The 15106-nt window shown below is 39.6% G+C and overlaps 1 protein-coding gene across 2 annotated transcripts in view; it reads right to left on the reverse strand.

The window, feature by feature from the left end:
* The window catches only part of RNF217 (ring finger protein 217), a 108124-nt gene that overhangs the window by 46299 nt on the left and 46719 nt on the right, over positions 1-15106 (reverse strand). For both annotated transcript variants that reach the window (XR_010086612.1, XM_063443186.1), the window contains exon 2: positions 1153-1386. Coding sequence is in view for 1 of the 2 variants with exons in the window: in XM_063443186.1 (XP_063299256.1) it covers positions 1153-1386 (234 nt within the window). In the remaining variant the exon portion in view is untranslated. The remainder of the gene's footprint in view (positions 1-1152; positions 1387-15106) is intronic.

Raw genomic sequence — 15106 nt, forward strand, 5'->3', positions numbered from 1 at the left:
GTCCCATTTGGGACATTTTTGAAGCCGGACAATATAATTTACTCCCATTAAACCATATATTTTTGAAAAGTAGACACCCAAGGGTATTTCAAATGGTGGTATTTTAACACTTTCCATGCACTAATTCTACCACCAGCCTTTGTCAAACTTTTAGATAGTCTTTTTTTTGTGTTATTTTTCTCTCACATTGTAATTTAGGCATGGATTTTTAGTTCCGTTTATGTGTTACTGACAAAGAAACCCCCAATATGTGTTCAGCAACATCTCCCGAGTACAACAGTGCCCCCCAATGTACAGGTTTAATGGGCTTTTGCAAACTTACAGGAGTCATATTTTGTGCATTTATTTTTTCAAAATGTTAAATGTACAGAATATCGGTAACTTATCGGCCTGAAAGTTCACAGATTATCGGTATCAGCTCTAAAAAAAAAAAAAAACAATATCGATCGATCCCTAATATTGTACTTGTGCAAAGGCCTATTGGTATGATTTGCTTCGTTAAACAATAAAAAGCAAAAAAACACAAATTTGCTAAATACATGAATTGCCACAAACACAAAACATTACATTCCAATTTAGAGAGATTTAATGAAGATCTAGCTTAACAAGTGGAGATTCACTGTAATGTTCACCTGCAATTTCCTTCATATTCTGGAAGGTAAGGTTACAACTATGCAGTTGGCAGACAGATTGTTCTGCTTACTGTTGTAATAATCTAGCTTTTGTAATCGTTAATTAAATCTAGTCAATGTCTTTACAGATCCATTTTGCAGAAAAAAATAAATCTGTTCCACTACAATAGTGCAAATATGAAAACATATATGTATATACATATACACACCCCATCTGTGTTGCGTTTGTCATTCACATTGCACCTCCCCATATTTCTTTGGGGCCACGGAATTCATAGAGGTTGCACAATAATAATTAATAAACAACGGTTCTCTGTAATGCGTCCCCCATATGGCGATAACACATGTCAGGAAATGTTTAGAAAGATGGTACCTAGACCGGAGCTAAAATCATTTCTGGTCTATAATTAAAACGTTTAAGCTTGTTTCTAGGGCAAATGGATTAAAATGAAACACTGCTGAACCCCAAAATAAACCATTCCAATATTTCTGATCTCTAATCTCGTTTGCACATGCTCACTTTGAACCTGTTGTCTGATTTAGCTGAGGCTGGAATGTGGCTTTTCCTCTTAAAGGTGGTAAAGTGCTTGCACTGAGGGCAGGGTTTGGTGCTGGAGTCCATGCGGCTAAGTTCCAGGAAGTACTTGTACTTGAGTATTTCATCTCGTGGCAGGCTGTACACGATTGTGGATTCATCCAGGTTTTTATTGCACTCTGTTATTGGACATTTTATTTCCACTTGTCCTATATGCACCTGTATATAAAAGAAATAAAATTAACATAGATTGAATTTAATATGTTGTTGTTTCATGGGACAAAAAGTACAATTATCTTCAAATCTTCCTTTTAAAAGACATTTCTTAATAGAGGCACTATATTAACAAGAAGTATAAGAATATATCTGATAGAGAATCAAGTAAAAATAATAATCAACAGGTGTATGTTTTTTTGTTTTGTTTAAAACCCGCTGTCATCATAATTAATATGGTAAATACAAGTATACAGCATATACATGCTGACCATGTTTCCCACACTTTCCCACATACACACACACACACTACAGTGTAAGAGAGAAACCTCACAACTAAGTACTTGCTCAGAAATAGTCACAAGCAATGACGGAAAAATAGGTTTTTACAACTTTTTTATTTTTGTCAAGGCACTTGAGACTCCTTTATTTACAGACCCCACAGATTGTCCAACAATATGAATGTTTGAATAAATGAATGTATTTGTGCATGACTTTATGATGTGTCTTTATGAAATGTCAGGTTTAAGTTGAAAACTGCACTCCAGGGACACTGTAGGCACACAGACTACTTCAGCTCATTAAAGTGGTCTTGGTGCAATGTCCTATGTCCCTTAACCATGCAATAGTAATTATTGCAGTTATTGAGAAACTGCAATAATTATTATACAGGGTTAACTCCACCTCAAGTGGCTGTCTACCAGACCGCCAATAGAGGGCTTCCTGGTTTGAACTGGACAAATGGTCCGTTAACTGGCACTGGACTTACACTCTGCATGAGGTCTTCCAGCATCAGATTTTTCCACATAGAAAAGCAATGAATAATGCTTTCCTATGGGTAAATCCTAATGCGAACGCGGCCATTGCCGTGCATGTGCACTATGTCTCCCCTTCCAGCTGTCTGTGGGGTAGAAGTGTGGGGTAGGAGCATGGGCGGAGCCTGACCCAGTGCCGAGGGACATCGGCACTGGATTCAGGTCCGTGACTGAAGGGGTTTAAACCCCTTCTGTGCTGAGGGAGGTAGGATGCGAGGAAGAGGGTCACTGTAGGATTCTATAGTACCAGGAAACCCGCTTTGTTTTCCTGGCACTAAAGAATCCCTTTAAAGTTCATATATAACTTCGAGTTTACTATCAACATTTCAGTTAGACTAAGCCAACTTTCTTCAGGTCCTGAAGTCTAACAAACGTTGACAATAAATGAAAAAGTTATATATGAACTTTAAACGTCCTTGTAACGCAGTTTGTTTGGTGGATCATCTGCTTAACGTTGCACCATGCAAGCTGAAATTGAAGTCCTTGAGTGTAAGATCTGTGGGTGATACACTCACAATTTTTAAAAGCATGATTTTCTTATGAAATTAGTTTTCTGTGTTTACACAGATCATTTACAATAATTATGATGGTAATACATAAGTGGCTAAAAGGAGGTCCTTGGTTTACACTGTCTACATGTGGTGCCATGTCATCATACTGAATTCCCTGTAAATTGAGTTGAGAACACTCAAACTATGTTGCAAATCATAACAAATCACTTATGAGTAGCCCAAAATATATTTATCGATCAACAAAAAAACACCAAGTAATGTGGTTCAGAGTGTGTCATACACACATATACACACATTCTACTGTTAAATAATATTCTTGTTTCTGAAAATCTGTTGTCTTTTTTCCCCAATAAGGATTCCTGATTAAATAAAACTGAAGTGCTGGAGTTGGATTTATTTTGTATTCATTTTTGTAATCATGTTTTATAGCTGGCAGATCAGATGCATGAAAATTACAAAGGGTGTTAAACAATTTGCCTTGATTTAAAATGTCACCTAACTTGTGACATGTCGATCCATTCCTTCAATCCGTTTAGCGGTTATATTAATGACACTATGTTTGTTCTGTGAAATCCCATGTGTGGTTGAGTCCTCTGTACAACCTGACACAGAGCAGCACAGGTTTAAAGGCTTTGCAATTCTTAATTACAGCAGATGCAAAAGCAGTAAAGAAGGGATTATGAAGTGCTACAGTAGTACACAAACAACTCTAGGACACATGTAAAGAGGATATATTCCCAAGGAAATAGATTTTGTATGGGCCAGAGTCCAAGTACCATTTTAACAATTGTAAGGGAAGGGACTATTTGAACATTTATCTCCTTGTCTTCAAACAGAAAAAAAAAAAAAAAAAAAAAATCAATAACTAAAATATATTTTGCTAATAAGTTCATAAACTCCCGGTACACTGATTAGCAATACAAACATACATGTTTGCAATTTTAACCCTTCAGATTTCCTTTAACCCCTTAGTGACCAGACCGCTTTTCAATTTTCTTACCATTTGGGACCAGGGCTGTTTTTACATTTCTGCGGTATAGCTGTAATTTTCCTCTTACTCATTTACTGTACCCACACATAGTATATACCGTTTTTTAAAGATACCATTATTTTTATCATATATAATTTACTATATAAATCTTTTTAGAAAATTATGAAAAAAAATTAAAAACATAAAACACACTTTTTTAAACTTTGACGCCCAAAATCTGTTACGCATCTACAACAACTAAAAAACACCCATGCTAAATAGTTTCTAAATTTTCTCCTGAGTTTAGAAATACCCAATGTTCACATGTTATTAGCCGTTTTTGGAAAGTTATAGGGCAATAAGTACACGCAGCACTTTGCTATTTCCAAACCATTTTTTTCCCTCAAAATTAACGCAGGTTACATTGTAACACCAATATCTGTCAGGAATCCCTGAATAACCCTTCACATATATTTTTTAAAAGACGACAACCCAAGGTATTAAACTTGGGGTATTGTGACTCTTTTAATGCAACCATTTTACCACCAATCTATGCCAAAAAAAAAAAAAAATGGTGATTTGTTTGACACATAGCAATTTAAGAATACATGTACGGAGAACGTTAAGGGTTACTGCCAAAGAACATCCCAATATGTGTGCAGCAACATGTCCTTAGTACAGTGATACCACCCATGTACAGGTGTGTTGGGTTCTCTGGGGACTTAAAGACCTTATTTGGAGGGTACGCATTCCAGTTTTCCAACTTGGAATTTTCACAGCTGGTCATCATGCACCCATATCCTATTTGGGACATTTTAAAAGCCGGCCAATATAATTTACCCCCATCAAACCATATATTTTTGAAAAGTAGACACCCTAGGGCAGTGATGGTGAACCTTTTTGAGCCAGAGAGCCCAAACCGCAATAAATGCCAACTTTTTCCCCTCAAAGTGCCAACACTGCAATTAAACCTAAATACTGAGGTTTAAGTTTAGAAAAAAACAACTCGTTCAGTTGTCCGAACGAATTAACTTTTGTTTTAAAAGAAAAACCACTCAATTATACAAATTTTAAATAATGATATAAATAGATAAATGAAGCTTATATTTATTAGTATCTTTAACTAATGCAATACATACACACATGCTAAATACACAGTCCGCCAAGTGCGCGCGCACACACAGACCGCCGAAAACACGCACACTGCATTGAGGGGTGCAGTGTATGTGTTTGTGTGTAAGGGTGTGAAGTGTGTGTAAGGGTGTGGAGTATGTGTGAGGGGTGCTGCGTGTGGTGGGGGAGGTAGGGGTGCTGTGTGTGGTGAGGGAGGTAGGGGTGCTGTGTGTGGTGAGGGAGGTAGGGGTGCTGTGTGTGGTGAGGGAGGTAGGGGTGCTGTGTGTGGTGGGGGTGGTAGGGGTGCTGTGTGTGGTGGGGGTGGTGGTAAAGATACATAAAAAATATATATATATTAAATCTGTATCCCTCCCTTCTTGTTACCTTTTGGGTTAATTTAAAAAAAAAAAAAAAAAAATGTTTTAACTATTACTGAGTGCCTGGCTTCCGATGCTCTGCACTACACTGCCGGGCACCAAGTGCGGCTACCCGGAAGCGATCACTCGGGTGCCCGGCAGTGAGGGGGGCATTCCACCATGCCTCAATATCGCTTCCAGACTCATTTTGGCAGCGGACGTACAGGGTACATCAGCGGTCATTAACGACCGTTTTTTGGCTGACGTATCCTGTATGTCCGCGGTCACGGTTAAAACCACTAGCCTGGTTGCTTTCTGAACTCTGCAGGCATAAGATGCAATTAAAAAAAACAAAAAAAAACGGTAAAGGGATGCCATAGGCACCCAGACCACTTAATCTCATTAAATTAGTCTGGGTTCAGTGCCCTTGTCCCCTTAACACTGATTACCTTGCAGGGTTAAGTCCACCTTTGGTAGCTGACTACCGGACAACTCGCGCTTGCAGGACTTCTCGCGGGCGGCTCCCTTCCTATGGAATAGCCTGCCTACCGCCATCAGACTCTCCCCTAGTCTTGCATCTTTTAAGAAGTGCCTTAAAACCCATCTCTTTAGGAAAGCTTATGGCCTCCAAGACTAACCCTTACCTCACATACCTGTCTCTTGCCCTCTCCTAAAGGGCAGCCCACCTTATTTGATTGTAAATTCCTGTCCTAATGTGTTTTACACCCCACCTCCTATAGAATGTAAGCTTGTTTGAGCAGGGTCCTCTTCAACCTATTGTTCCTGTAAGTTTATTTGTAATTGTCCTATTTATAGTTAAATCCCCCTCTCATAATATTGTAAAGCGCTACGGAATCTGTTGGCGCTATATAAATGGCAATAATAAATAAATAAATAAATAAACCGACAGAGGCACATCCAGGCCTTAAATTGAGTAGAAGTCCGCTGAAGGATGCTGCTTGTCCTCACACTTTGCATGAGGACATCCTGTGTCAGCTAAAACCCCATAGGAAAGCATTGAATCAATGCTTTCCTATAGGGAAGTCCTAATGCGATTGCCGCGCATGTGCATTAGGTCCCCCCTGTAAGCAGGTTAACACTTTTAGCGCGGGGGAAGAGGGTACTATAATGCTAGGAATACAACTTTGCATTCCTAACACTATCATTTCCCTTTAAAAAAATAAAAATCTTAAAAAGAACTTTGAAAAACAAAGTATTATATAATATAAATATGAAAGCACTTGACAGTGGATACCTGACAGATGACATGTCAATATGGTCAGAATACAATGGGATTTGCCTTTTTGTTATGGAGCTGTTAAAATCCACTGAAAGTTCAAGTGTTTACGCAAATCTCATGAAATAATAATTAGACACGGTTTAGTTACTGCTTGTAGATTCTACATGATCTTGAGGTAACTAAAAACCAAGGCTTAAGACAGGCTATTACAAGCATTTAATCACAAGAAATACTCAATAAATAAAGAAGTAAGCACTGACAGCCAAGCGTGCAGGTTTTAGAAGGTATTGTTGCCTTAAATTACTCTTACAAGGCCTAGTCTTGGCAATTTACATGAGAACATGACCGCTTCCTTCTGCATATTAGGATGAAGCAAATAGGTATAAAAATTCTGGGCTGAAACCGAAAGTTCAGGATACCCTTGCCCAAAAACCGAAAATAACTCCCCCCCCCCCCCCCCCCCCAAATGATTTAATAAAGTTTATTTCCCCCTATAATTGTATTAATATTAGACTTGAATTTAAATTAATCTAATATGAAAAACTACCCCCCTCTAGTGTTCCTCTACCCTCCCTCTTTTTTAGTTTTCTTTTATCCCCCCTGCTCCCCTGTCCCATAGTGTTCTTTCCCTCTGCCCCGTCCTATAGTGCAGTATTCTTGACTGTTCATGTTATCATTACTATCTTTGTGATATATAATCATCTGAATTGTTAATGCAAGCATGTCTATTAAACTGTGCACTACAAAAATAAAAAATATTTTTAAAAAAATGTGTATATATATATATATATAATTTTTTTTTTTTTTTTTTTACATTTTCTGAAAATATGACCCGTTTTCGGACGAAAAATTTCAGTGCATCCCTAAAAATATAAAATATATAATATAATACACACACAATTGTGGGAGGGGTTACCTGGCTATATAAGCTCAGGCCCCCTCCTTATCAGAAGTGTCACCGCTGGGTTCATTCTGAACCTTTATACTTCCGGTTCAGCTCACCAGGATATCGCTCCCACGTAGTCTTGCTACGGTCCAAGTTCTCCCTGCTCCGGCCCACAGCCTCATACTGCAGTACCTTACCCCTGTCGGGGCTTCTCCTCACAGTGGCCGTGCTCGGCTTCAGGTGCTCCAGACCTCAGACTTGCCAGACTAATTGCGGCACCAACTCCCATGCCACCCAGCCGTCCTCCCTACCGTGTTCGTGCCTCACCAAATTCATACCTGCTTCCGTGTTCCGCTTCAGGGTCACGAACCGTGAGTATCCTGAAAGGGTCCCATTCACACCACATTCAGCCAGATGCCTGGCGTTCGTTCATACGAACAGATTCATTCACAAACTTTCATTCATACTTACCTTTCAGTTACGTGTTCCATGGGGAACCTCACACCACGCATGTGTACTCACCATTCTGGCACTAACCCTCCAATGCTGGCCGGCAAGCCGGTCGTTCGACAAACAAACAGGTTGTTTCAATCATACATTCACTATGCACGCGGTCGCTCACTGCGACTTCCAGTGGCAAAAATATATTATGACATAGAATTATTATTATTTTTTTTAAATAGAAATATATTACTACTACTCATATTAAAAAAAGAAAGAAAAAAAAGACCCATTGAAGAAGTATTTCTGCTTCTTTTCATACGGTACGTATTATCCCACCGGCAATTATTCTAAAATACATTTATTTATTAAATTTTATGCATATCCCATGTCCCATAATATTCCCTTAATACGGGTTCAATCCAGTTAAAAAATATGGCCACTACTGGTCAACAACATCCACTTCATATACCACTCTCCGAAGTAAATTGCAAACTCCCGTACCCCTTCCTCTTATGTTGTGCAAATTTTAAAGCAAACCGCTAAACAACTCTAGGTTACCCCTCACCATAATTTCCAATTCAATCCTTTATATTTACTTGGCACAAGAGAGTGACCACTAGCTCCTGACGTTCTCGCCCTTATTCTATGTTTCAGGCCTTTGTCACCATCTCAACTCTCCCCCAGAACTTTGGGGAATCATTGGACTCTTAATCCTAGCTCATTAAAAGTATATCATAGATCACCTCATCTCTTGACTTTATTTCTGATTAGATTGTACAGTGCAGCGTTGCCCAATTGGGGTTCCGACAAAAAATGTGAAAACAAAAAGGCAGCGGGCGGCGAGGGAGCAGTGAGCGCTGATCTCCCTGCTCAGCTCCCTCACGCGCACAGCAATGATGCCGGAGCCGGAATATGACGTCACTCTGGCTCCACTAAGAGGCGCGCAAGGGAGCTGAGCAGGGAGATCACTGCTCCCTCGCCGCCCGCACGCCAGCCGCTCAGCAACCCCACTGTACCCCTGGGACAGCTCATCATCAGGGATCTCCGGTCTGAGAACTGGGAGGGTGGCCGTCTCACCCCAGCTCAAGCTTTCCTGGGCCTCAGGCTTCAATCTGGTTACTTGATGCCGGATAGGATCCTAAAAGGTATCCCTGTGTTCACCGTCAGCTGGTGAGTATTATGAGCACCGATTTAGGGCTGTATCTGCTTGCGGCACACAGCTAGCTCCGATAGGCTGGCTCAGATGCAGGAGCTCAGACGAAGCACGTCTGATCCGATCTGCGGTCAGGCTCCGTCCCATGCTCAATTACATTATTTGACACATATCGTTCTACCCTGGCGGGTCCTAATATGCCAATACTGTCATTATACGGTAACCCCATGACCACTATGAAGTTCTTTTACCATATAAGAACTCTGTTCATCAGACTCGGTCTCGACCCCTCAGGGTTTTCTGGCCACTAATTAAGAATTGGAGTTGTTTCTCCGGCTTCAAGCCACAACGTCCCGGCTCATTTAACTAAAAGACTAGGGCGGTGGAAATCTGCAGCTTACACCACTTATTTTCCACAACCAAAACAGGAATAAAGATGAACATTTAAAGGTCTAGCTGTGTAACATGTGTACAATAAAGGTATTTGTTGACATCAACCTTTTTGCCCTCTTTTATTACAGGCCTACCCCATAACCGGCACACTACAACCGACTGTTACTTACGTGGTTATTATATTGCTATTACGGCTAATGTCCCAGACTACAATAAATATATATATATATATATATATATACACACACACACACATACATACATACATACATACATACATACACACACAAAACACAAATTTGAGCGTCATAAATTTGAGTGCAAGAGTGTCTCTGTTGAACCCTTGGTCAGCCACTGCTGAAAAGTGTGGTTTTAGCTTAATTGAAAGTAAACACTGGTGGAAAAAAAAATGCATGTGACATGTCATCAAGTACTGCAACGTATTCAGAGAAAAGGCAGTGTTTACATTACTGCCTAGTGACACCTCCAATGATACCCAAGCTTCAGCTTCCTCAAAAACTGCATGACGTTTTCACCTAGGATTTCCTAATACTACAATTAATTCATCTTGCCTTCCACAGGCTGCACGTTTTCAGTACCAGAGGATGCAAAACAGCCCCAGAGCATCACCGAACCACCACCATACTTAATGGTATGCAAAGTGTTCTTTTCAGTGTATGCTTCATTCATCATCCTCCAGACAGATCCATTGGGCCAAAAAGTTCCAGTTTTGTTTTATAGCTCCAAATAACAGAATCCCAAAACATCTGTGGCATATTTGAATGATTTTGAGCCACTTCTCTTGGCCTTTTGGGTCAGTAGTGTTGTACATTTTTTAGTTCTGGCAATGGAAACCTTCTGCGTTTAGTATGCACCTCACTGTGCTCACTAAAAACCCAGTGCCTATTGCCACCAAATCTAGCTGCAGGTCTTTTGAAGTCACTCAAGCGTTTTTTTTACAACCTGCCTTCATTGACTGCTTCCTTTTTCTGCCCCCAACCAGGTAGTGTAACCACTGCTTCAACTTTTAACCTGCGAACTATGCTTCCAACAAGCACATTCAGTGCCTTTGCTATCTTTTTGTATCTTGTTCTTTGTTTGTGAAGGGCGCTGATCTCTTCTTTTAACTTTGTGTACCATTATTTTGACTTAGCCGTATTTCTAACATGCATTCAAATGTGACACCCAATAAACCCATAACCAGCTCACATATTTCCGGTGTCCCAGCTCAAGCACAACTGGTGCAACTAGTGAACCCCTTGATTAGTTGAATCATGTGTGCTGGAGACAACACCGGTTTACATTTTTTGTGATGTTGTGAGGGGTTCTGTTCAGTGGGTTGAATAATTTTGAGACTGGCAAAGTCATTTGAAATTTTCCATTGAGTTTGGGTAAACTTGAAGCATTTGCTGTGTTGAGCTGTTTCAATTGCGTTTGTTTGATTTGTTCATTGCAAACAGCTGAAAGTCTGTAAATTTTGATAATAAACCCGATTTATTTTGAGTTTTGTGTTGAAATCATTTTTATTACAACTGTGTATATATAGGGTCCACAATTCCTCATAATATCCCCCTGGTGACTGGAGTTCTGGGTCACATTATCGCTATTTTTGTAACGTCATACCCACTTTTTAAGAAAACTTTTGCAAACCCCGGGTCACCTGACAGTCTATGAATACCATCACTTCCCTTCCCCACGTGGGTGGTCACGTGATCACAACCATGGGGAGCCCAAGTTTAATTGTTTCCCACAGAAACAGGAAACTGCAGGAGACATCTTGATTAAGGGCTAAACCTCTAAAACATTACTTTTGCACTTTTATGAGAAGAAAACGATAAAATAATTATGGAAACATTGAGTGGTTAGTTACATTTGTACCCTACATAAACTACCGTATATACTCGAGTATAAGCCGACCCGAACATAAGCCGAGGCCCCTAATTTTACCCCAAAAAACTGGGAAAACTTATTGACTCGAGTATAAGACTAGGGTGGGAAATGCAGCAGCTACTGGTAAATTTCTAAATAAAATTAGATCCTAAAAAAAATATATTAATTGAATATTTATTTACAGTGTGCGTATGAGTGCAGCGTGTGTGCGTATGAGTGCAGCGTGTGTGTGTGTATGAGTGCAGTGTGTGTGTATGAATGCAGTGTGTGTGTATGCGTGCAGTGTGTGTGTGTATGCGTGCAGTGTGTGTGTGTATGCGTGCAGTGTGTGTGTGTATGCGTGCAGTGTGTGTGTGTGTTGCAGAGCTTTGGTGGGGGGTGGGCAATTATTTTTTAATTATTTTCATTTTTTTTATTATTTCTTATTATTAATTTAGTTATTTTTTTATTTTATTATCATTATAATTTATTTATTTTTCGTCCCCCCTCCCTGCTTGATATATGGCAGGGAGGGGGGCTCTCCTTCCCGCATTGGTAGTTCAGTGGGGGGGGAGAGGGGGGCTGGCAGAGCTGTAACTTACCTGTCCTGCAGCTCCTGTCAGCTCTCTCCTCCTCCGCGCCGTCCGTGCAGCTCTTCTGTCAGCTCCCAGTGTAAATCTCGCGAGATTTACACTGGGAGCCGACCGAGGTGCTGAATTGACGGCGCGGAGGAGGAGGGAGCTGACAGGAGCTGCAGGACAGGTAAGTTAAAGCTCTGCCAGCCCCCACAGCCCCCAGTCTGTATTATGGCAATGCAAATTGCCATAATACAGACTATTGACTAGAGTATAAGCAGAGTTGGGGCTTTTCAGCACAAAAAATGTGCTGAAAAACTCTGCTTATACTCGAGTATATACGGTAAGTACCAAGAAAATAAAATTATATATATTTTTATGTGCAGCTATAAATAATAAAAAAAATATACACACATATATATATATATATATATATATATACACATACACATACATACACACACACACTATTACTAGCTTCCAAGTGACCAATACATTAAAAATTGAAATAGTATGAAAAATTTTAACTCCAAAATCCTACTACGCTACTACCCTAGAGAACATTAAAAGGGACACTAAAGTCACCAAAACAACTTTAGCTTAATAAAGCAGTTTTGATATATAGATCATGCCATTGCAGTCACACTGCGTAATTCTCTACTATTTAGCCGTTAAATCACGTTGTTTATGCCTCCCTAGGCACAGCTAACTGCATGTGATTTACACAGATTTCCTAAACACTTCCTGTAAAGAATCATCTCATGTTTACACTTTATGCATATTCCGTTTAATTTATCATTTTTAAAGTTCAATTTACAGAGCAGAAGAAAAAAACAAAACTTGTAAACGATCACGATAGGGTCAGGAATACATGTTTGTGTTCCTGAACCTATCGTGATCCTTTAAAAGTTTTGGAGTGTTAAAACCACCATATAGCGCCACTGGGCCCCTCATGCCTCCATAATATAGCAAAATCTTACTGTATTCAAGCCTGAAGCTGTAGATCTGCATGCTATTTGCCTCAGAAAAACAAGCTGTGTGCTGACATCATCAGAAGTGGTGGCCTGATCCAATCATAGTGCTTCCCCATAGGATTGGCTGAGACTGACAAGGAGGCAGATCAGGGGCAGAGCCAGCATTATTCAAACACAGCCCTGGCCAATCAGCATCTCCTCATAGAGATGAATTGAATCAATGAATCTCTATGAGGAAAGTTCAGTGTCTGCATGCAGAGGTAGGAGACACTGAATGTTTGGATGCATTTTAGACAGCCATGACCCAGGAAGGATCTCTAACAGCCATCTGAGGAGTGGCCAGTGAAGTTATCACTAGGCTGTAATGTAAACACTGCATTTTCTCTGAAAAGACAATAGGCCAACCCTCTTCTTATAATTTAGGAACCCACCAACCGCTCATGGGAGGGAGGACAATAGGTTTCCCCACCATTTTCATTTAGGGCCCCCACCCGCAGCTCAGGGGTGGGGGCAATAGGTCCCCTGTTCAGTTTAATAGCCCCCACTCGTGCAGCACTTTTTTTTTTTTTTTTTTTTTTAACAGTGAGCAGTACTAGACATGCCCCTACTCGCGATTTATTTATACCAAGTAATCTTTATTAGTACTCATAAATTTGGCTGAAAAACCAATTTAGGTCTTTCAGCCTTTTGGTAGATAGCTTCCTGATACAGTGATAATTAGGGAGTTATCTACAAAGCGGCTGCAAGATTCAGCTGCGGCACAAATAGGATCAGAGTTTCATTGATTCTAATGAAATTCTGATCCGAACAAAGTCCCGAATTGGGTCCTAACACGAATGGAGAAACGGTTCTCATTCGGTTATGATGAAATTCTGTAGTTTCGCCGTCTTTCTGTCTAAATGACAGGATTGCATCGCGAGATCACGATTCAAAGGTGAGAATTGTGGGAAAATTGCTCTGACCACCGTAAATGAAGCACGCCTTGTTCCTCGGCTGGTCAAGCGTAGGAAACCTCTATAAGACAGAGATGTAGCTAGGGCTGCATAGCCAGAAACAAAAGTATTTTTTCTCTTAAATGGCAGAGAATTGAGCAGTAAATCTTCAGAGGCATAATCTATACACAAAAAACTGCCATTATTAAACATGAAGGTTTGTTTGTATTGATAATCAGGGTAATGGGAGTTTATGCACGTATTATCAAAATATATTTTAAATTATTTTGGTGACTATAGTGTTCCTTTAAGTTTCAGATTAAACTTCCTTTTACATCAAAGTATAGATTTAGACACATCCTCTTTTAGGCAATATATCCCAATGTGCTTCTCCATTGTTCTAGGTGAGTCGCTCTTTCAGCCTTGCCACTTCCAGTGCACAAGATGAGCAACTTTGCCAGTATAATGTACTGATTATATTTATACACCTGCCCAAATGGAACATTGCCATCCAACATGTTCTGAAAAAGACATCAAGTACCTTTTAATGTAAGCAAGCCAAGCCATGAATACATTCTAGTAATCTTTTTAGCTTAAAAAAAACAGGGTAGGAAGGGAAATCATCTATCACAGTAGTACAGAATGAGAGCAGATATGGATTCAAAATGTCCACAATCTTTTTTTATTACATAAAATCCATTTCTACAGTGCAATGAGGCAGGCACATACACCTTTAAAATATATTATGTTTATTAAATGAACCAAAATTGTGCTTTTGAAATCAGGCACAGCATTCAAGATGTATGAGATTCTATATTATCTCTGGTCTAAACCTTTTTGTACTACATTCAGAGTGTTTTCATCAAACTCCACTTACACAGTGGAAAATCACTGCAACAAATAAATGTCTGTGCTGTTTTATATGAAAGCTAATGGGCATTTAGCAGTGTTGATTATGTCTAGGATTGATTGGAGGACATGAAAAATAAAAAATAAAGAATGTGAAAAGGTAATCATAGTTCAGTAAGTAGATTGACCCATAAGTAGCTGACAAATGTTTTATTATACTTCCCAGACTTAGAATTTAAATTCTATGCTACTAGCTAGGTTTTAATGGTTACTCGCTGCTGCAAGCCTTAGTATTCTCCCCAGGGGTGAATTTCTATGAATAGTTACATTTTCACCAGCCAATGGCAAGCCCCGATACTTCAATGGATGAAGTAAAGGTTTAAACATATATGCAAATACAAGAATATTTTCGGTTTTTTTTTCGTTTTTTTTTCATTTTGAAAGCAGAATGCTGCTTCTGTTGGGAGTGCTGACATATTTGCTACCAGCTGAGAAAACCATTTGCCCCATATTTTCCTCTTGTGGCTTTATTCATCAGTCACTGTCCCGTGTGTACCTTTGTAGGACCATCTAGCTAAACTGTGTATTCAATCCTTGAAACAGTTTTGTAGACTGTTTGTTGTGGAGATTATCATGCCAGTGTTA

The sequence above is a fragment of the Pelobates fuscus genome, chromosome 2 (genome assembly GCF_036172605.1).
Source record: "Pelobates fuscus isolate aPelFus1 chromosome 2, aPelFus1.pri, whole genome shotgun sequence".
In the NCBI taxonomy this organism is placed as follows: domain Eukaryota; kingdom Metazoa; phylum Chordata; class Amphibia; order Anura; family Pelobatidae; genus Pelobates; species Pelobates fuscus.